Source organism: Octodon degus, unplaced genomic scaffold (genome assembly GCF_000260255.1).
Source record: "Octodon degus isolate 3935 unplaced genomic scaffold, OctDeg1.0 scaffold00038, whole genome shotgun sequence".
Taxonomy (NCBI): domain Eukaryota; kingdom Metazoa; phylum Chordata; class Mammalia; order Rodentia; family Octodontidae; genus Octodon; species Octodon degus.
In genome coordinates this window covers 1,079,574-1,102,451 of record NW_004524614.1, presented here as the reverse complement: position 1 = coordinate 1,102,451, position 22,878 = coordinate 1,079,574, and the positions used below count along the sequence as shown (strand labels likewise).

At 42.5% G+C, this 22,878-nt stretch overlaps 1 protein-coding gene across 1 annotated transcript in view; it reads left to right on the top strand.

The window, feature by feature from the left end:
* The window catches only part of Mipep (mitochondrial intermediate peptidase), a 172,895-nt gene that overhangs the window by 14,107 nt on the left and 135,910 nt on the right, over positions 1-22,878 (top strand). Inside the window, exons 5-10 of the mRNA XM_004631111.2 lie at positions 4,385-4,448; positions 11,053-11,235; positions 11,706-11,862; positions 16,376-16,424; positions 18,232-18,292; positions 21,759-21,811. Coding sequence (XP_004631168.1) covers positions 4,385-4,448; positions 11,053-11,235; positions 11,706-11,862; positions 16,376-16,424; positions 18,232-18,292; positions 21,759-21,811 — 567 coding nt within the window. The remainder of the gene's footprint in view (positions 1-4,384; positions 4,449-11,052; positions 11,236-11,705; positions 11,863-16,375; positions 16,425-18,231; positions 18,293-21,758; positions 21,812-22,878) is intronic.

The window sequence follows — 22,878 nt, the reverse complement described above, 5'->3', positions numbered from 1 at the left end:
CAGCACAGTTCATAATGCCTAAATCCTAGAATGACAATTGGGTAAAAACATTATGGTATCTGCGTAACAGAATACTACTTGGCTGTAAAGAAGGACAAATGTGAGACATTAGTGGGAAAATGAATGGATACACTTAGAAAATAGAATGTTGAGTGATTTATTTTAATGTCATGTATCTCTCATTTGAGTAAGGCAAAGTACAAACTAAGGGACAAATACAGGAAGGAGAGAGGAGGCGGGTGTGTGTGGATTCCGTATAGATGAGCAAGGGCCCAGGGCACCAGGAGAGGGCTGAGGAGGAGGGCTGGGGAAGCAGAGTGCACATGCTCCAGGTACAAGGTCCTGATACCCTCAGTGGACATGAGCAGTGTGCCATAAACACGGACTAAGATTCATAATGGCAGGGATGAAAATGGAGCGGGGGAATTCGAGGAAGCTGGAGGGAGGAGAAGCAAGGAGATTAAAAAAAGAGATAAACTATCATGTATATATACCACTCCCCCACCATGGTTGTAAAATGCGTGTACTGCAAGCTTGTACTAATAAAATGTTTAAAATAAAGTTATTAATGCTCCAATTGATATTTCTATGCTTAACATTGTACAACTTGTAGTGTGCTAATAGATGATTTAGATGCAAGGACTTGTACCAATAAAATATGTTCCACAGTTGTAGATGCTGCTAAAATGCCAATTGAAATTTTTGAAAAACAAAGTAATAAACATGATGGAAAGCAGAAAACAGGTGAATATCTATAGTCTTTCTAGAGGAAAACTTTGGATGTGGAAAAATTAGACATTTGGGGTAATAACTGCACTGTGGTGCTCACACATCAAGAGTGCTGAGTGACACCTCAAAGAAACTCCTATCTTAGAGCCTTGCTGCTGGGATAGCCTGAGACAGGGTAAAAACAAAGAATTACAAATTTAGTAGTCTCTTGTCCGGGCTAGGGAGATAGCTCAGAGGCATAAGCACCTACTTGGCAAGCCCAGGGTCCTGAGTTTGAGTTCAGTCCCCAACCCTGAATGCTTTCTTGGCCCTGGATTCCCGGGCAGGTCGTGCCACCCCAGAACTAGGTGTAGTGGTGCATGCCTGTAATCCCAGCACTGGGGGGTTGAGACAGGATCCCTGTGAATTTGAGACCAGCCAGGGAGCTACAAAAGTGAGCACAAGGCCAGCCCAAACTGTGGAGCGAGACCCTGTCTCAAAAAAAAAAAAAAAAAAAAGTCTCTTGTCATAAGATATACATGAGAAATGATTTTAATGAATTCATCCTGTTTAGATTCATTCCTTGAAACACTCGTTCTATGGAGATATGCAAATGTTTTCATAAGCAATCCCATTGATCCATAAATTTGGAAGTCTGACATGTTAGTATTTGTCCCCCACTTGGAGAATTTCACTAATTAGAATTTCTAAGAAGCTCAGTGATAAAGAAAACCGATGTTCTAAAACTGTATGTTCTCTTTGCAGAAGTATAACAGCATACTCGCTAGACAGTGTAATAGAGGAAAAACCCTAGTCACAAAAGCAGCAGAAGGTGTACTGTACTCTGGAGTAAGCTCTGCAAGGTGAAGAGTGAACTCACACACACACACACACACACACACACACACACACTCACACCTTAGGAAGTAGAAAGTGACTGAGGTAGAGAAACTGATAAACTGTTCTTAGCTGAGAATGAAGGAAGCTCAGTAGTGCCCTCTCCTGACCTGTAACTTTACTGCTGTGCAGTCTATATATCTAAATTTTTTTTTTTTTTGTTGATACTTTGATTTTGAAATTATGCAGGGCAGCAGCACATATGTGCTAGAGTAGGTGGGAAAACTCTGGCAGATTAACTCAAAGGGATGTGTACTGGATAATAAAATATACTACAAAAACTGTATTTCGATTTGTTCTAATGGTGTTTGTAAATAGGAATCTCAAGTCTGCATCTTGCACAGCAATTAACCACTAAGAATATATGCAGTGTTATTTGTTGAAACTGTACTTCCGATTTGATTTGAAACTGTCTCATTGCTGTTTATCAATAAAATTTTGAAAAAAAAAAACTATTTCGAAAGCAACATATTTAGGCCAGAATAGTTAATTAAATCTGTAAAAAGAATGGAGGAGTGTTGGCCAGATGTAGATCCACATTAGCTTGTGTTGTGTATGGGATAGAAACAGCGTTTCATGTCAATAGGGGAAGTGTTCCTTTCAGTAAATGATATTAGGCCAGTAGAGAAGCATTTTTTAAAAATAAGTATTTTTTAAAATTGTAAAAGCATTTATAATCTTGGGATATAGACTCTTTCTTGGCATGCTACCAAAAAAAAAAAAAAAAAAAAAGAGGGCCTAATTTGGTTACCTAAAAGCCATCGAGCAGTATACATAAATGCGACAGTTGCTGCTTACGTGACAAAGGGTGAGTTTCTTATTGAGTCTTCACAGATTACTTGGGGAAAAAAAAAGAGAGAGAGAGACTGAACCCCTTGTAGAAAAATGAGGACAGAATTCTTTTTGTGAAATTCTTATTTCACCAAATAAGGAATAAAGAACAGATTCTCATTAAACTCACCCAGATATGCTTCAAGTGGATGTAGAGCTAGGGTGCTGCGGCCGGGCTTGGCTCTAGGGCCTTCTCTCAGTCCTTTGTAAAAAGGAAATGAAAAAAGCGGACCATAGGACTACAGTGAAGTTTAAGTGAAATAATTGATGTAGGGTGCTTTGCGCAGTACTTAACACTCCCTACAGAGGGACCTGTCACTGCTAAAGAAGGGCAGAGGAACAGCAAAGAGCCCGTCAGCCAACAGATTTGAAGCAGAGAAAGAAGGGTAGTGTTGATGGCTAGGGATAAGGGTCCTGCGAGCTTGGATTGAAGTTTTCAGGAGAAGGTTTGATAAGTTGACATCAGTGTGCCTACTTTTTGATCAGCCGAAGTTCTTGGAAGTTATCCTAAAGGGAACAAACAAGAATAGAGATTTGCATGGGTTTTTGTTGTGGTTTTAAATCATAGCATGGTTTATGGGAGTGGGAAAAGGGGAAACATTTGCAGTTCATGTTGTAAAATGCACTACAAACATCAAAAGTCATGTTCTCGGAGGATATTTAAAGATAGGAAGACTTGTTTATGTTTATGTTATAATTTTATAAGAAAACCAAATATGAAAGAAAATATAATTATCTCCTAAGTTTTAAATACATAATGCAACATATGGAAAGTAAATAGGAAGGAAATACAAGAATTTTAATGGTCGTTATTATTGGTGAGATCAGTTATTTTTCAAACATTTCTATAGTAAAGGGTGGTATAATAAACATGTACTGCGGAATAAGCAAATGCATTTGGTGAATACCCACCCTTAGCTTATCAGTCCCTGCTATGTTTCCTTTATTTTACTGAGGCAGATGGAAAATACTTTCACTTAAAAAGAGGGCTGCTTGGGGACCTGCTGTTTAGAAAGGCAAAGGAAGTGAGGTGGGTAATGAAGGTGATTTGGGGCATTCCACATTGTTTAAGAAAGAATGTGAATGGCTACATTATTATTATTATTTTTGTATTTTAGGGAAGGGTCTACAGGGTGTTCGGGGTCTCACTACTAGATCGGACTTGTCGGCCCCTGTGCCTGCTTCCCGGCACTTTAATCCTCTGAGCTATTTGGCTGTCCCTAATGGCTACATTATTAACATGGCCTTTGAATTTTCAGAATTTTAGAAGAACTTTAATTCTGTTTATTCAGGATGTCTGACAGAATGATAAAAAATATAAATATATCCATTTTGGAAAGGCAGAGCCAGAAGAATGCCTCACATATCTAGTTATCCTACTTCCAGATGAAAAACAGTTTAAAATACATTGTTACAGAAAAAGATGTTACACTTGAAATTGGTTCCAGGAATGAAGCAGGGTTAAGAAGAAAGAAAACAACCTCCTTAGCCAAGAAATGCAGCTTCCAGCATGGCTTCAAAGAATTGAGCATCTGAAGGAGGTTCTACTGGTTGGAAGGGGAACTAAAAGTCTCAGGCAAGGGACCTTTGAAAAATCATCCAAGTAGAAACTGTTTTATGTTTTTAATTATTGGGGTTTGGATGGAGTTGAAGTAAGTAATTATGATGGTGACTTTCACAGGTTTGTGCTCTGTGAATGAGGGAATAAGCTCCCACATGACAAGCTGATTGTGATTGTCTATTAGATGTCATGCCTGCCTTCTGCAAGAGTGAGCTACTGGTTTCAAACACACATCTTGGTGGTGTGTGTGCTGGTGGGGGTGTGTGTGCTCAGACAACTTTTGCCATTGTTTTCAAAAGGCTGACTGAGTGATAGCAACAACCAAAACCCTGATTTTTCTTGGTGATTTTTATTACCTGTTGTAACCTGGGGTTCATTTTATTTTAGGCGAGTTGCTGAACTGTTCATGTTTGATTTTGAAATCAGTGGAATCCATTTAGATGAAGAAAAGGTAATGCTCCCTTCTTGTCTTAGCTTCTGTGAAACAGTTGGGTCATCTTAGATGTGGTGGAATTAAGATGAGGCTGGGATTAAGACAGGGAGCACAGGGTGGCATTGAGACCATATTGGTTCACTCACGTGGGACACATGGGGCGTGCTCACCCTGAGGCAGGCTGGTGCAGGTTGTGTAACGTGGGTGCTGGGGTGGAGGACCTGGCACTGCCCAGACCTCGTCGCAGTGTGGGAAGTAGCTCAAGTTCTCATCTCAGCTCCAGGGCTTGGAGAAAATGGCATGCCAAGTAACTGGTGCCTCCTGCCTGTGACCAGCTCAGGGCTGGAGAACAGGGACACTGCTGGGTCTGCTGCGCTGGGACTCCCCACCCTGGGGCCCCCCACTCTCGTCTAGACTGCTATGGTTAGGCCCTCCCCCTTTGACAAGTTAACTGTGTTTCTCTTAAGAAACACAGTTATATTTCTAATATAATTACATTGTTTATCTAGGGACAAATATTAGTTCATCAGAATACCTTGGAAAGTAGATGGTATTCTTGGTCTACTGCCAGGCCTCTGTGTCTGTGATTTCTGCATCGAGATCCAGCACACTGCCAAAGGAAAGCACTCGGAAGGACATTGCCTCTGTTGGGAGGCTGAGGCAGGAGGCTCACTGGGAGTTGAGGCCAGCGCAGGTTACAAAACTCAAAGCCAACCTGACCTGCATAGTGTAACCCTATCTGAAGAAGTAAACAACAACAGCAAAAAGTTGCATCTGTATAGAGTTTTTGCTTGTCATTAGGCCTTAAACAATACAGTATAATCACTATTTTTTTTTTTTGGCGGAATCAGGGATTGAACTCAGGCCCTTGCACTCGCCAGGGAAGCGCTTATTCCACTGAGCCCTCTCCCCGGCCCCTATACTCACTATTTACATGATATTTATGTTATTAGATGTTAAGAATAATCTGCGTTTTAATTTTATTTTAATTAGTATGTTTGTGGCACATAATGATACCTGCATTGCGAGGACTGGGTACATGTGCATACACATCGTAGTTCTTTCCATGCCCCCTTTGCCTTGTCTCTCCCCCTTCTAGGTGTTGTCAGTCATCTGGAGCTGATTTAAAGCCTGTGACAAGATACACCTGCATTCTGTGCTATCATTTTACTAAGGAAATTGAGCACCAGTGGATTTTGTGTTAGTGGGGGAAAAGGAGTCTTAGAAGCAGTCCCTGTAGGTCCCCAGGGATGACTGTGCATCATATCTTATACATAGTGTGACTTTTTTTTTTTTTTAACATGAGAAAAGATTTATTTTAGCTCACAATTTGTGGAGGTTTCAGCTCATAGTCAGCTGATACCAAGGCAGGGCAGCATGGACGAAGAGAAATAGCTCATAGTGTGACAGCAAGATTTCTTTTTTCCCTTTTCATTCCATCCAGGCTACAAGCCTGTTCCTTGGTGCCATCCACACCAGGGATGGGTCCCTCCTCACTTAAGTCCATACCCAGAACTGTGCTAAACCAACAGCTGGTGAGCTAACCCAGCATCACACCCCCATGATCCTGTCACCTCCCCAGAGCATATGAGGTTTAAGGGCAGTATCTAGATACAAGCCATAACACCCTCGCGGGGCAGAAGCTTTTTCACTTGATGTCATCCCATTTGTTGATCCTGTTATTTCCTGTGCAAGTCTCTGGTCCATTTTTCATTTATTTTTATAGAGGGTAAGAGATAAGGCTCTATTTCCCATCTTCTGCCAGTAGGTACCCAGTACAGTACCTCCAGCACCATTTATTAAAGAAGCTGACTTTTCTCCGGTGTATATTCTTGGCTCTTTTGTCCAGAATCAGATGATTGTAGTTGCAAGGGTTTCTGTGTCCTCTGTTCTGTTCCGCTTGTTTGTCTGTGTGTCTATTTTGTGTCAGTATTGTGTTATTTTTGTTGCTGTGGCTTTGTTGTGTCATTTGAGATAGGTATTGCAATGCTTTGATTTTTGCTCAGAATTACTTTTGGCTATTCTCGTTTTTGTTTTTGTATTCCCCTCTGAATTTCATAATTATTTTTTAGTTCTATGAAGGATGTCATTGTATTTTGATAGGGACTGCATTGAATCTGTAGATTATAGAAGCCATTTTGACAATATTAATTCTGTCAATACATGAACATAGACGTCTTTTACATCTTCTGGTGTTTTTAAAAATCTCCTTCTTCAGAGACAACCAGGTGGCAGAAAGTGGTAGTGACTTGCAGCTAAGAGGAAGGAAGCGCTGGGACGCCGAGAGCCAACTGTGAAAACCACGCTTGGTTAGGCTTGCCTTTCTGAGCCAGTCTGCAATACCAGATTGTTTCCGAAGATGGCTGTCATTAGTTCCCAAAAACATACTTTTTGAAGGAGATCTGGAAGTCCTTTCTGGGGAACGTCTTTTGTTGTACTCTTGTGGATTCATTAGTGTCTGTGCTTCAGGACTGAACTTCGGGGTTTAAGTCTTTCAGTCTGGTGCTGAGGAAATAGCTCAGTGGCATAAGCACCTGCCTGGCAAGTGCGAGGTCCCCAGTTCACTCCCTGGTACTGCGGGGTATTCGACTGTGAGCGAGAAGGGAGAGGACAAGGAACACCTTTCTCTTTGGTTTACATTCCCTGCCTCAGGAGGTTGACTCTGAAACATGAGACTGTTGGAAACTAAATCACACTGAGCCAAGGGCTACCAGATCCACCAGCCCCAAGGTCACAGAGCCAAGCGCCACCACATCCACCATCCCGGAGGTCACTTGCTTTCTGGCCCCAGAACCACCAGGAAGCCACCGGCCAGATTCCTCTGAAACATGGTGTCATTTTGATTGGTGCTGGGTTGGAAAATGGTGAATCTGCTAACAGTTCTGATGTTTGTGTGAGGCATTAAGGTCAGCAGTTGGCTCCTGCTGTGACCCTGAGCCAGGACCTGCTTTCCTGCCAGACCACAAACTGATGGGCTCCCCTGTAAACTCACGTTACCTGCAAGAAACAACCGCGGCCTTCTCCAGACCAGTTCTTTATTAGCAGTCTGGTGTTCTCGTGATGTATACGCTGTTCCAGGCCACCCAAAAGAAATTTTCAGCGCCAAGTACGCTGGTGCCCACATGTAAGATAGCGCTTGGGAGGCAGAGGCAGGAGGTTTTTCAGAAGTTTGAGGCCAGCCTGGGCTACAAAGTGAGTTTAAGGCCAGTCTGAGGTGCTCAGGGAGACCTTATCTCAAAGAGAGAGAAACTTTTGGAATCTGTTCGCGTTTTTCTCTTACCAGGACTCTCGTACCTTACCGACCCAGTCCTTGGATTGTTCTTTCTGAGAACAGTTCACCTTGACCAGAGGGTTTGGCTGTCCTGACCTCACTGTGATGCACATACCTGGGCATTTGCTGTAGCAAAGCACACGTCTCTTGTCACATCTTTGTGACAGCGTGGAGGCTGGTACTGTTTCCTGTGACAGGTGAACCCTGGTGAATGTAGCAGAGGTGGGATGACTGAGCCAGAGCCCTGTGGGCTTGCTGCTGCTCAGGCGCTCCAGTCTGAACACGGGATTTATTTTTTAAAGCATCGATGGCCTTGTTAATCTCCTGGCCAGAAGCTTCCGGTCACTCCTTTGTCTAGTGACAATAGGTGACACAGAGCTTACTGCACCTTCCCCTGCCTCTGCCTGTTTGCCAGGTCTGCCTGGTAGAAATCTGCACAAGACTTCATCCTCAGGCCTTATGGTCTGTGAAGCTTTTGTCAGTTCAGCTGGAGGAATTTCATTTTTACCCAAACTCACCTTTTACTTTTTTTCCCCTCCGGCATTTAAGTTTAACTGCCTTTATTTGGAAAGTGTTACTGTTGCTATAATTGCATAATGTAAATGCTCTTCCCTGCAAAAGCTCCCCAGGGATCCCTTGATTAAAGATACAAGAAAAATAAATCTTAGTTCTTCCTAATTCTCTTGTCCTCAAAGACGCCCCCTTGGCACAGGTGCATAGCACAAAGCCCTTTGTACTCCCCAGGTTTTGTTTTGTTTTTCTTTTTTAGACAGGTCTTGCCTGTTTCTGATTAGTTATTCAGCCTGGCTTGGAGCTCCTGGGCTAAGCCAACCCTACTGCCTCAGTCTCCTGGACAGCTAGATTATAGGTGTACACCTTTGTACCTGACCCTTTTATTTTCATTTTTAAGATCTCCTGAATATAATTTAAAAGTTTAAAGTGATTAGAAATGTGTTTTAGTAATTATTTCATGGTTTTATCCAGGTGTAGTGGTGTACCCCTGTAATCTCAGTACTCAGAAGACTGAGGCAGGATTGCCTTGAGTTCGACCAAACTGGGCTACGTAGTGAGTTTAAAGCCAGCCTACATAGGAAGACCCTGTCTCCAAGAAAAAAAAGAAAAAAAAGTTTCCTAGGATTTCCACTGTTTAACATACTGCCTATTAAACTGTCATCTTACCATGGTACGTGATATACCTAGCAGATCACTGAAGTTAGGAAGTGAACTCAGTTTGTATTTTTCCGGGGATTATAAGGTGATAAAATGTTTAGAATAATTAAACCTAGACATTTAAGGTTTTTAAATAAAAGCATAGAGGAAAAATTTAAAATTATGTAATTTTAACTTGTTATTCCACTGATTGCCACTAGATGGTGATGCATAGCCAAATCAGAGACAGCAAAGAGAAATCCGGGCCCAAGAGACTTTGGAGTCTTGGGAAACTTTATTTTCCCATGAAGCTGGAATTTTCTGCATTAAAATCTTGGGGTTAGTTTTGTATACTAAAGTGTTCCAGCTTCTTCTGGAGCGTAAATATATATCTTTTATCTTTTAAAGAACTCGAGCTAAAGACATAACATGCCTGAAGCTGCCATGGGCCTGTATTAGCCCCCCTCTCAGAAGGCTGCACGTGATCGGCTGCAGCCCTCACGAGCTTGGGCTGGAAGTCTGTTTTGTTTTCTAGTGATCAGTAGCTGAAAAGCCTCTGGTAGGCCAACCAGTTATGTGGGCGATGGCATACGTTTCATAGTGAAATGTGTGCGGTGACTCCTTTGAGGACCCCCGTTTTCTCAGGAGGTTGTGTGGTGACTGCAGTGGAGCAGGATCTCAGGTTTGACTTAGCGAGGTGTCTCAAGATCTCAAAAAGGATCAAAGGGCTGAGGATGTTGCCTGGATTCAATCCCCAGAAGGGTGAGCTGGACATGGTGGTGTCCTCCGGTTATCCCAGCACTCTGGGAAGCTGAGGCAGGGGGATCTCAAGTGCAAGCCCATCCCATACAGATGAGTGATTTTCCAAGACACTCTCAAGAAAGGAAAAAAAGTCTTCAGTTCAGGAATGTAGCTCAGTGTGGGCAGCCTCGGTGGGTGTTTACTACTTCCATGCAGGATGAATTACTTGTTTGCTTTTTCCTCAGCCCTTTACTCTTTTGAGAGTCAGTGTTTTCTAGTCTGCCTTTCAAATACTTAATCTTGATTTGCCGCAGAACACTTTGTGAGCTCCAGAGCTTGAACAGATCTAATGAGCTCGCTAGTGGTTTTTTCTCCCATCATATTTTATTGGTGCATTTTAGATACACAGGGATCACATTCGTCATACAGAATTTGTACCTGTACATGATAGAACTTGTTTCTTTTCCTTTTTCTCATTCACCCACCCTCCTTTCAACCCTTCCTCCCCTCCCTATTTACAGAAGCTTTGGAACTATTTTTTCCTTTTTTTCTCACTTTTTTACTTTTCCCTCTTCCTTCCCCACTCCCATCCATAGTTCCCTTTCCCATTTGCACATTTTCTTCCTATTTCACGATAGCATGCGTTTTGATCCTTATATATACTTGGTTTTTCGTGCTGAGAAACAATGTCGTATTTACACATGTGTATCTGGTTTATTTTACTTCAGAGTATGGTCCCAAGGTACATCCCTTTCCCTAAAATGTCTCAAGTTTATCCTTATTTGTGGCAGAGTAGTACTCTGTTGTATATTTTAAAAAGTCACATCTTTGCCTGTTCCTCGATTGATAAGCATTTGGGCTGTTTCCAAGATTTAGCTATTATAAACTGTGCTGCTATAAAAATGGGTGAGCATATATGGCTGTGGTGTGTGCTTTTAATTCTTTCGAGATGCTACCAAGAAGGGGAATAGCTGGGTTGAATGGGACCTGTAGTCCAACTGTTTGGAGGATTCTCCACACTGTAGTTTCTGACTCATTTAATGAAGGGTTTTTTGGGGCTAGCAGAAGAAAGTTCAGTACTTTATCACATTGCTAATTCCAGAGATCTGTTACATAATGTAGACCTTCAACAGAATGCTAGAAGTTGTAGAAATATGAGCAGATACGTTATGAAATCAGGAAGATAATCTTTTTGTTGAAATAGTGCATATTAATTCTCAGCGTCAGAATGAGCTATGTATTGATAGTCAGCAGTTCACTGACCTCAGGGCTTTGTACTGGGCCGCCTGTCTAGCCCTTCCTAAAGGTATGGTCTCAGCGAATTTCTCAGGCTGGGCTTAAACTTCTGGTCTTTCTGCCTCAACTCCCAAGTGTGCCACCTTGCCCTGCTTCATTGTAATATTAATTATGAAATCTTAATTTGAAATGTGTTTAAATAACTTGTATTCTTCCCACTTGTAGCGGAAAAGAGCAGTGGACCTTAATGTTAAAATCTTGGATTTGAGTAGCCAGTTTCTTATGGGAACCAACTTTCCCATCAAGATTGAAAAGCGTCTCTTACCCGAACACATTCACCGTCACTTTGTGCGCGATGGAAATCACATAGTTGTCGATGGGCTGCACGCGGAAGCTGCGGATGACTTGGTACGTGTTTCCTCTTCCCATCTGAGCTCACTGCACATGGTGCTACCTCGGTTTTAACCCCAAATCAGTGGTAACATGATCATATGTTTTAAAATCTTTTAATAGTATTACTAAGCTCTAAAAATCTAACTTGTGTGATCATTAATTCCATAGATGTTTTAAAGAATGCAGTGGTGTAATTATTAATGTCTGACATAACAGCGATGACTGACCTTCTAAACTGCTGAGGTTTTTATTTCACTCTGTTAAAGATGTTTTATGTTATAGAGACGCCGGGTCTGAGTTCATCCCCCCAACGCTGGAAGAATCCTCTAGAGCTCTAGTCAAGGGTGCTGTGGTATCCTTCTAGATGTGACTTGAAGGCTTTATTCACCTTGTGTCTCTATTTTGAAAGTGATGATTGCCGATAATCTTGTGAGCACTAACCTATATGACTCTGTGTCATGGTGTTTATGTTTTTTTAAATACAGGTTCGAGAAGCCGCTTATAAAATTTTTCTTTACCCCAATGCTGGCCAATTAAAATGTTTAGAAGAACTGCTCAGTAACAGAGATCTTCTGGCAAAGTTGGTGGGGTATTCTACATTTTCCCACAGGGCCCTCCAAGGAACAATAGCTCAAAACCCAGGTATGCCCATTTACCTACCTGTTCAAGACAAAATAGTTTTTTCTGTTTTGTTTTTTTATGGTACTGGAGATTGACTCCAGGACCTTCACACTGATACACTGAGCTACATTCACAGTGCTTTTCATGTTTACAGATAGAATCTCTTTAAATAACTAATCCTCCTGCCTCAGCCTCCCAGAGTGCTGGGATTACAGGTGTATGTTACCATGATGAGCTTCAAAATAGGGTTTCTGATTTTTTTTTTTTTGGAGGGGGATTGTGCAGATGATTGACTCTAGAGCCTTGCTGAGGGTAGGCAGGCACTGCTGTATTCCACTGAGCCACACATCCCAGCCCTGAACTTCTGATTTAAATACTGTAAATCAGTGCTTTGTTTTTAATGCACTCAGAGAACCACTTATGGAGATCACTGACAACTTTTGATAGAAATGATCTTTAGAGCTAATAATTTGGCACATACCCTGTCTGGGCAAGGTATTTTATTTTGTTTATATATTGAAAGTAAATCACATCTAATTTTTATTTGATACAGTTTGAATTGTTTTTGTTCTAACTCACATAGTTTGTGTACACAGTCTAATCAGTTGATTAGAATCAGAATGGGAATGAAAAAACAGTATTTATACTGGGGTGGCAGTATATAGACCAGTCATGGAAAAATATATAGTCCTAGCCCAGCATGTTGTGCATGCCTGTGACGCCAGCACTGCAGGAAGCTGAGGCAGAAAGGTGGCAAGTTCCAGCCCTGGAGTGGGAACTTGTCTCAAAAAATGAGACAAGTGAGATCCTGTCTCAAAAAATAAAAAGACCTGGAGATGTAGCTCAGTATGAAGATCCAAGGTCAATCCCCACTATTACGAAACCAAAATAAACCACACAGTCATAAAAACCTCGTTTTTAAGCCTGATGTGGCAGTGCAGGCTCGTGATCCCAGCCCTTGGGAGGCTGGGGCAGGAGGATCTCGAGGGTCTTTCAGCGAGAAGAGTGCAGCATGGGTAGGTGTGTGTCGGGGGGGTATCTTCCCTTGTGGTGCAGTGAACTTACCTGTGCTACATTGAGCTCTTTATGTTTGATATTATGTAAGAGAAAATGTTACACAGTGATAATGATATAATGATATATTTATTAGCTTTTTAAAGACATCTGAAGATTATTTATAATTTAGGCAGTGAGTTGGGTTTAGGGTGGCTGAGATAGTGGAACTGTGAGGTCCAGATGTATTTTTTAGAGGCTGCGGTTACAAGATCCAGTGCCATGGAGAGTGAGGAGACTACCAGGAGTGGTCTCCGGTCCTGCGCCTGGCATCCCTGGTGGGAGGCCTGGGGGCCCGCGGGGGTGCTGCGTCTGTGTGCCCTTCTCCCTGCGCCTCACCCCTGCCTCCTCCTGTTCGCGTGCCCAGGACTCCTTCAGAGCCCGCGGATCCCACTGTGCACTCCACGCGTGGCTTTTCCCTTAGCACACAGGCCGCTTCTGCTCTGTCGCCTCGCGTCCTACTCAGGGCTTCTGAGGCCAATCCTGAAGCCCATTGGACCTCTTTCTTTGCCTCTGCCCTCTTCTTGAACCCTTAAAGTACTTAAGATTTGTTCCTTATAGTTTAGTTCCTCAGCAGTTACGTGTATGTAACTGTAAGGAAGTACGTTGAACGTCCTTTACTACTTGGTTTTTTCCCTGTGGTCACTGTTACCACCAATTGGATTATACTATATTTTTACTTTATATTATGTTACAAAATAATGTTAGAATATTGTTCATTATTTATTCTTCTGTTACTGTTTATTCTTCAACTTTTTTATTTTTATTGATCCATGTTTGCAATACATGATTTCATTGGCTGTGGAGAATTGGTACATTAACATAACACATCTCAGTTCTTTTATTTCCTTTCCCTCCATCCTGCCTTTAAATTGCCAGGATCTGATTCATTTATGTGTCTTGTAAGTCCTTATAAAGTTATGATATATATAGATTAACAGGCCAGAACATATAAAGCACATAAGACATTGTACTAAATCCAGGTATACTTTTAGTGCCTTGTTCATGCTGGATTACAATAACTTTCTTCTCTTTTTTCCTGATATCTTTCGTTTGGCACTTTGTTTCTATATTGAGTTTCCATACAGCAGAAAGCATGCAATATTTAAGCTTATGTGGCTTATGTGTCATTTAACATTATGGTCTCAAGGTGCATCTATTTTTCTATAAATAACTCAAATTCTGTTATCTCTTTGTTACTCTACAGCCTTGTGATATAGGTATTGGTAGCCATGTCATAGATATGGAATATAAAATAAGTATATATTGCTACCGTGTGGCAGAGCCGGATCCTCGGCACACACTCTAAATTCACGGTTTTCCAAAGTCTGTGCTTTCATCCTCTGTAGCCCGTATTCTCTGTCATTGGCTTAAGAAGCTTTCACTGTGTGTCTGCTGTCGTATTCTACTCACTGGAGATGATTCACAGTAGGAAGGGTCCTGCTGTAGGCACTTGGCACTTTCGGGAACGCAGTAAGACCAAAGCCTGTTGGTCAGGAGTGTGGTGTTACTCACGTGCGCTGTGGAGTTGGGAAGGGGATGGGGACTGCCAGTGAGTGGTGGCGTGGTGTTAGCCTCAGAGCGGTGTCCGGGCGGGCTCACTGAGAGCAGGACGTGTAAGCACAGTCCTGATGGAGGACCGAGTCTGCCTGCACCTCTGGGGTGGAGGCTCCAGGCAGAAGCACAAGCATGCGTGCAGGCTGGGTGGAAGAGTGCCTGCCTGTAGGTAGGCCCAGGACATACAGTGAGTGTTTAAGTTAAAAGATACAACATACTTGCTACAGTAAAAGGAGCAGTGCCCTCCATGCCTGTCACAGTCTTCTTCCTCACGTCGAGCACACTTATCCCATCGTTCTTGCCACTCTCAGAAGCAGTTCTGGAAGTCCTCTTTTGTGAGTGTCTACTTGTGTGCAGTTGTGGCTGCCTTGATGTCCTGACTCTCAGTGTCAGTTGGGGGAATAAGGTGAGCGCTGACACACAGTGATGTTTTTATTTGACAGAAATTAGTTACCAAGAGCAAGGTGTGAGCCAGAGGTTTTGACCTAAGCAGCTAGAGACAGCAGTTTCCTGTCAGCTAAGCTGGGGAGGAGTGGAGCTTAGTTTGGTTCAGGTTAAGTCTGAGATGCCAGTTGACGTCCTCATGAGGGTGCTAAGTAGGGGTTGACTGGGCTGTGCGGGAGGCGGGAGGCCAGGAGGCACCCAAAGCACCTGAGCTCTGGAGCCCACTGAGGCAGAGATCAGACTGGGATGAAAACTGCAAGGGCCGCTGAGCAGCCAGGCTCAGGCGCGGGAGGAGGCGAACAGCGCCTGTGCGCTTGCAAGCCACGCAGCAGAAATGTCAGCGTGAGGAGGAGGGAGTGAGGGCGGCCTCCGGAGGCCAGCGCAGCTGTGGGCATCCACCATGGGCTTGGGAGCTCAGCAGACCAGCACAGCTAGCGCCAGGCGCCATTATCGGCAGATCCCTGCTCACGAAGGGGAAGGGTGGTGGGGGAAGCTGGTGCTACACCACAGCTTTGTTTTCCTTTCGTAATTCTTGAAGTCACAGTAGGAAAGCAGCAGCACCTGGGGCCGTGTCTCCAGGCTTCTTAAGTTGACAGTGGCAAGAAACCCGGGGGCTTCGTGGTGTTGGTTAACCTCCGCTTTTTCCTTAGCCTTTTATTTTACTCCGAAAGGAGATAACTTAAATTGAAGAGAGGGCAAGAAACTTAAAACCATATAAAGGATCATCTGGAAACTATAAAAGCGATGTTTGTGGCAAACCTAAAATACATGAAAGCTCTGTACGGTACACATAAGTCAGTGGCAGACAGTGCGAAATGAAAACCTTGCGCGAAGCATTTCCTTTCATGGGAAGTAATGGTAATCCTGCCACGTTGCTTTTACCGGTTTATAAATTATAGTCACTATAGTTGGAGTATTTCAATGAGGAATTAAAAATTCTCTTAGAACATCACATTTCTAATGTTACGATTTCGTTCAGTTTTCTTTTAATTTGATCCTAGTAGATTATTCTGCAGTTGAATATAAAAATAAAAACGGTTACTTGGAAAGAATGATTTTTAAAATTTAGTCTTCAGTAAATCATACTTGACTGTACTGATTTTTAACCTGAATCTGGCTGTCTTTTTTAAAACTTGGAGAAAGCCAGCATGACTAAGCAATTTAATTTTTTCTTTTACACACATGAATAGGTAGAAAGAAACACAATGAAATTTTGGGTTTTGCCTTTTAGTTTCTCACTAGTGCCTTTAATTTTGGGGTATATACTAAGGCTTTGGGTTATTACTATGTGAGTTTATTTTTCTATTAAGAGATGATTGTCATCTGGAAGTGCTTGTTATGTATCCAGCGTGTTAGCAGCTCTCAGTCTTTCTGAAACCATCACTTTAAGGCAGTTGTATAGATTATGGTCCTTACATTTTTAACAGATAATTTTCATCTTACTTCACACAATTAAAGAGTTTTTGAATTTCGTTTTTAGAGACTGTCATGCAGTTCCTTGAGAAACTATCTGACAAACTTTCTGAGAGGTTAGTTTCTATTTTACTTTTTGCTGTTTTAGTTATGTATTTGTTTGTTGAAAATAACTTGATTTATGAAACATTTAGGAAGTAGCCTGTGAAATTATTAAGTTGGACTACAAGATCTGCGACAACTTGGCCATCTAGTGACACCAGCCACGAGGCACACTTGGAAGGGGCACAGGTGGATCCGCCACAGCAATCTTGATAGTTTCGATGGTTCCCGCCCATTAACCCAGTGTTTCTGACAAGCCATCCTTTGTGTGTATTTAAAAACATTTGCAAAGCCTTCTCAAAACTATTTATCTTAACTGCTGGCATCCATTTGATAACATGTTTTGTAAAGCAGCTTTTCTCTTTTAGGCCAAATACAGGAAACGCATGAATGTGGTAGATGATCTGTCTGGATTTTGTGTGTGTTCAGACCACTTCGCTTCAGCCTCCGTAACTCTCGAGGGGAGGTGTTCTCCTGGTCTGGCGGGCCCTTTGCGCATTCAGTCTCTTCTGTGGCGCCGAGTGTGTGCCTCTGCCTGTGCCTGGCCTGTCCTAGTCCTCGGCTGAGAGTGGCACTCTCAGGGCTGCAGGAAGGGGCAGGCTTGGGGCTGTCGAAGAAGGCTGGCTTGTCTCTTTCTTAAAGTGCTATTCACATTTGCCCCCTTTTTGGACTATAACACATTCACTTGTAGCTCAAATTTCCCATTTGTATTATTAATTTTTGTCTTGAAACCCATTCCTTTCTAATTGGACTTAACATTTATCACTTTTAAAATCTTTTTTGACCCCAGTGAATCACTGTGCCTTTGATATAGTGAGGAGGGAATGCTAGTTATGTATTAAGAATTTATTCTACTCGACTTGGTTTTTTTTTTTTTTTTTAACATTTATTTAGTGTGTGTGTGTGTGTGTTTGTGTGTGAGTGTGTGGCCAGCTCAGCCCACCAGGGGGCGGGGCTGGCTGGCATGTGGTGCTGGAGGATCGAACCGCGGTCCCTGTGTTTTGCCAAGCTTGTTCCAAGTAGGTGCTTTAGACCACTGAGCCATCTCTCCAGCCCCACCAACTTGGTTTTATAAATATTAGTATTCGTTATCCACTTGTATGTAGCTGCAGATTCTATTTTCAGCAAACATATCTTCATCATTCTATAGTTTTATCTAGGAGTTAATTTTGATATATTTTACAAATATTAGTACCTAATGAATGATTGCTGAGGTAGAGATTTTCTATAGAGAAAAATTATAGATATGTTGATCTGTGTTAATATTCTCTTATAAAGAGTAATTTTTTTTTCATTTTTAAAATACAGCAAAAAAAATAGCCATGTAAAGTTTGCTGATTAATGCTTTGCATGTTTCTGTAACATTGCTAGTTTTTTCAAGCTGTAGTGCTTTTAAAACATATTTGCCTCGGGACAGGGAAATGGCTCAGTGGAATAAGCACTTCCCTGGCAAGTGCAGGGGCCTGAGTTCAATCCCCGGTTCCACCAAAAAAAAAAAAAGAAGACACATTTGCCCATGCTTTTTTTTTTTGTATTGGGGATTGAACTTGGGACCTTGCACTTGTGAGGTAGGTCCTTATGCCACTGAGCTATCTCCCTGGCCCTGCCTGATGCCTTTTAAGGTGAAGTTTCAGGAAGGTGCTAATTAGTATGTTGTCTCTTCTGACACTTAAGGAAGATTTGGATTAATACTAGTTTACCTTTGCACTAGGAATGACATCTAATTTTATCATGAATGGAAGTAAAAGTGGTCAGCTAATTCTTTATTAATGTAATTATTAAAGTTTTGTTCTAACTAGTAATGATAAACCTCTCTTACAGAACTGTAAAAGATTTTGAGATGATGCAAGGGATGAAGATGAAGCTAAATCCTCAAAATTCTGTAAGTAACTGTGTTGGACAATTTTTTTTTTTTTTTTTTTTTTTTTTTTTAAGACCAACAGAAAGCATTATCTCCATTCTGGAACTTTTGTTTGCCACACTGGCCATCTGTGTAGTCTTCTTTCTGAGACTTGGCCTTGGGGAATAAAGGTATTAAAGTATTTGATCTGTAGGTCCAAGTCTGAGATTGCTTGGAAATCAAGTATTTTTGTTGAATAGTCAGTGTGTTCTATGTTTGTTACTGCACATACAGTATATCAATGTGTATTAATACAGTGTATGTGCATGTAGTACAGGCAGAGCCCTCTTCCATGTTGGCTTCCCAGGGTGAGGTAGCCTTTAATGAGCCGGGAGGCTTGATGCAGCGGGTGGCAGTTTTAGCCTTCACTGTTGTTGTTTATGTGCTCATATGTTTGTTTGCTCCAAGAAGTAGATTAACATGGACTGGCAGAGTGTACCCCATTCCAACCAATACTTGTACATTGTTTTTAATCCTAAAGTCATTTGTATGGTTATATCACTTCACACTATAGAATGCTGCCCGTGATTGGGGTGCTCACAAAGTGATAGATTGCTAGATATTAGAACCATATTCCCATTGGTTTAAAGGTACCGCAAGATTTCTGGGCAGATGTCATTTTTGTTGCTGATAATTCTTGATTTGATAGCTACTAGAGCTGTAGTTTTAGAAAAATTTTAGGGAAAGAAACCTTGTGGATTTGGAGACTATTTGCCATCTTTCCAGACACATAAAATAAAAACTAGATTGCAAATTACTGTACTTGATAGAATTAGAATAGTCATTGTTAGCTTATAATAGGAGCTCTGTCTAGCAAAGTAACAAGCACCAGTCATCTGTACATTTGGACTTTGTAGGAAGAGTCAGGAGACGGGATAATAGATCAGACTTTAGTTTGGTGAAATAGGAGCAGAAAGATGTGTCACCAGAAGCTAACACAGTAAAGGCTGGAATGAGAGAACTGTCCTTCCCGCACATTTTTGTGTAGTTTATTGATGCAGATGGCTCTGCATATATTTGTGAATGCTGATCTTCTCATGAACTCTCTTCTGGGAATGGTACCAGCACTCATCTGTTGCCTCAGCCAGAATCACCACTCAGTCTCAACCAGTGGTTCTCAAAGTGGGGTGGTCCTTGGACCGGATTCAGTAGCATTGCTTGGAGTCTTGGTAGAGACACAAAGTCCCCAGCCCCACATCAGACCTGCTGGAGTGAGATCTTGGGCAGACCCCACAGCCTGAGTCCCATAAGGCCCCAGGTGTTCATACCACCATTTAGTGCCTGCAGGGTCCACCTTCCCCAGACTCTGGGGCGGGGTTGGTGACCCTCTGGCACAAGCACTTTAGTGGGCTGCTTATACCATTGAAAGCTCTAGAAGGTTCGCCATCACTGCTGTAGGTACTTGCTTTCCTGTATGCCTTTCCACAGTCTGGGTTGTGGGCATTATGATTTCTCACTCAGACTATAGTTATAGTTGCCTAATTGACCTTTTTTGTTTTTGTTTTTGTTTTTGCTCCCCTCAAAACCGTCTTGGATTCAGACTGCTTAGTGTGCCCAGCCCACTCTCCACTAGGCATAGGGTGGGTTCTCAGCACTTACTTGAACTTTGAACGAATGAATGAATTGCTGCCATCGGAGGGATTTTCTAAAAAATAAGTCTGATCTTATTATTCTGTTCTTTAAAATTCTTTGAGAAGTCTCTAATTCTCATGTTTCCTTTGCAATTTCCTTACATCTCCCCCCAGGCCCGTTTGGAGTTTGGAGTCGGCCCCTGCTTGTCGCTGCTGCCCCACCCGCGCGTCCCTCCAGGCTGAGCCAGTATTCATTGCTCTCTGCTCACACATGCGTGATACTCTCGTACCTTTTTCACTTAGCTTTGTCCTTAGCTGGTGTCCTTTGCTTTGCTTTCTTTTTAACTGACATTTCTGTGCCAGCCACAGACATAAGCCTCTCTTCCTTTTTTATCTGGATTAATGGCTTCCAGTTCTCAAAACTTAATGTAGGTTTTTGCCTCCTCCAAATATTTCCTGATTTAAATACTCTCCTGGGAGTTTAATGCTCCAGCCTTCAATATATAATACATTTTGTGTGTCATTAATGCGCTTCTCATGGGCTGTTTTACATGGAACAACATCGCAGTACCATTCTGAGTCACTCTCCACTGCCCAGACCTCTGATTCTTTACTGCAGGGACCATGTTATGTTTGTTTCATGCCATCCCAAGCCCACTTGCACGCTGTCAGCATCCAGAGAGGCTAATGGAGGAAGCGCATTTCAGGAGCTGAATCCAGGGTGCTGAGTTCCATGGACACAGGTTCTGCCTTCCAGGTGCCTATGGGGAGAAAGAAAATAATCCTGCATGTAGGGTACACTGTGAGACATCCCAGGAAAGCAGTGTGATCACGTGACATGGGAAAGAACTGCTCATAATTTTAGGAGATGATGCTGAGCTGAAGACTTAAAGGGTAATAGAAAAGAAGAGCCACCAGCAGGTAGTTACTGATAGCATATTTAATGCCAGGAGTTCTACTCACTAGGTTAAGTATATTTAGCAGTCTTATTCTGAGGACTGTTGATTCAGCCAATAAGTATTTATTATACGATGACAGTGAGCACTGATCAGGGTGCCAGGATGTAAGAGGGATGATGCCAAGGCCCGGCCCTCTTACGGCGTACAGTCTGGTAAGGACTGAAGACTTGAACCCAAGCATCTCGACTCCACAGCCTGGCTTCTTGGTTATTTATTTATTTTTTTTGGCAGAATTGGGGATTGAACTCAGGCCCTTGAGCTTGCCAGGCAAGCGTTTATTCTACTGAGATATCTCCCCAGCCCCCTCGGTCATATTTTTTTAACTGCACATTTTGTGGGGAGGATGCTTCACTCAGGCATTCAACCTTCCTTTTAGTATTTTCTGCTAGTCATCAGAAACAACTTATTACAGTGCTTATCTAAGATGTATTTTCTTTGCCAAGATTAGAGTTAATTCTGCCTTAGTTATATTTTAAATTGTTGCTTTCATTTTGAAAATACATCCTAAGCTTCTTGCTTAATTTAAAAAGAATCCTAATCTTAACTTTAATCATACCTATATTTTGTGCATTAATACATGGATTTCATTTTGGGAAAAACGTCATTTTGAGTGACTACATCCTTTAATGTTGGCTTCTGTTAATTTTCATTTACAACAACATTTACATGTTCTTCATAGCTAGAGTTACGCCTTGTTTATATATCTCTCTCTACCCATTGACTACAAAGAATCTGCTGGACCATGAGTTTTCAAGAGTGTTATAAAATTTCTCTAGCTTCCATTAACAACTGGTTTGCATCTTCTAGGCAGCTGTTACACAGTGGTAATGTTAGGTCAGCTTTTATAAGCTGGCTGAGTTACTGATAAAATCATGAAATAATCAGTAGCTTTCATGACAGTGAATTATTCCATTTTAGGAACTGATGCCTTGGGATCCCCCCTACTACAGTGGTGTGATTCGTGCAGAGAGGTAAGTTTTTCAAGAAATCCCTATGTGAGAAAGAAGAAGGAAAATAATATATATTGGGTACTTTGCACTGTAATTGTCCAGCTACTGTCGTTTAGGTGAGTGCCCATATTGCAAACTCACTTCCCCTCAGATCTGTTCCTCTGCTGGCACTGTGAGGTCCTGCTCACCGTCTTTCCCTCTTGGTTGAGAAGTTGCGTGCTGCCTGCTGATGCCGCGCTCCCCTCCCCACAGGCTCTCCCTATACTGCCTGTGCATTTCTGTGTTTGCAGCCTTGACCACATCCTGGCAGTGTCCAGAGCCAGCCCCTCTCGTGCTCTCCCCTGGTCCTCACCGCATTAGTGCTGGGGTTCACTGGAAGCCTTGTTGTGTCCCCCTGCTGGCCTCGGTGGTGTCCAGTGCACTTGTTGAGGCAGTGAAGGGAAGAGAGGGCTTGCAGTGGTGCTGTTGTGTTCTGTTGGTTTTCTTTCTTTTATTTGAACATATTGTCAACACATTAGCATGTCTAGAAAGATATAAATGAAATAAAAAATTAAGAAAAAAAATTTAAATTTATGTATTTGGTACAGGATCTCACTTTGCAGCTCAGACTTTAGTGATCCTCCTGTTTTCAGCCTCCCCGTGCTGGGATCACAGGTGTGTGCTACCATGCTGGGACTCGGTTGCCAGCTCCGCATGCCTGGGGACGGGGCCAGCGTGGCGTGTAGTGCAGAGGATTGAACCCTGGTCCCTGCGCTTGCCTAAGTAGGCACTTAGTCCACTGAGCTACCTTGCCAGCCCTAAGAAAGAAATTGATTGATGTACTCCTTTAGCTTCTGTATTCTCCTGCATTTATTAAAGCTTTAGTAGGTTTTTTCCTCCCCAAACATACCCTATTTCTATTATTTTTGTATTTACTTGCAAATCCAAGAAGAGTCCTATTCAAAGTTTATATCCCGAGCGAAGACAAAGATGGCGGCCGCACCGGGGTCTGCGGCCGCGGCGGCTGCGGGGCTACGTGCGGGCGGGGCCCACTGAGGCTGCAAGCCGGCTGCGGGGTCGCGGCGGTGGCCGGAGACCTGCGGGGCGCG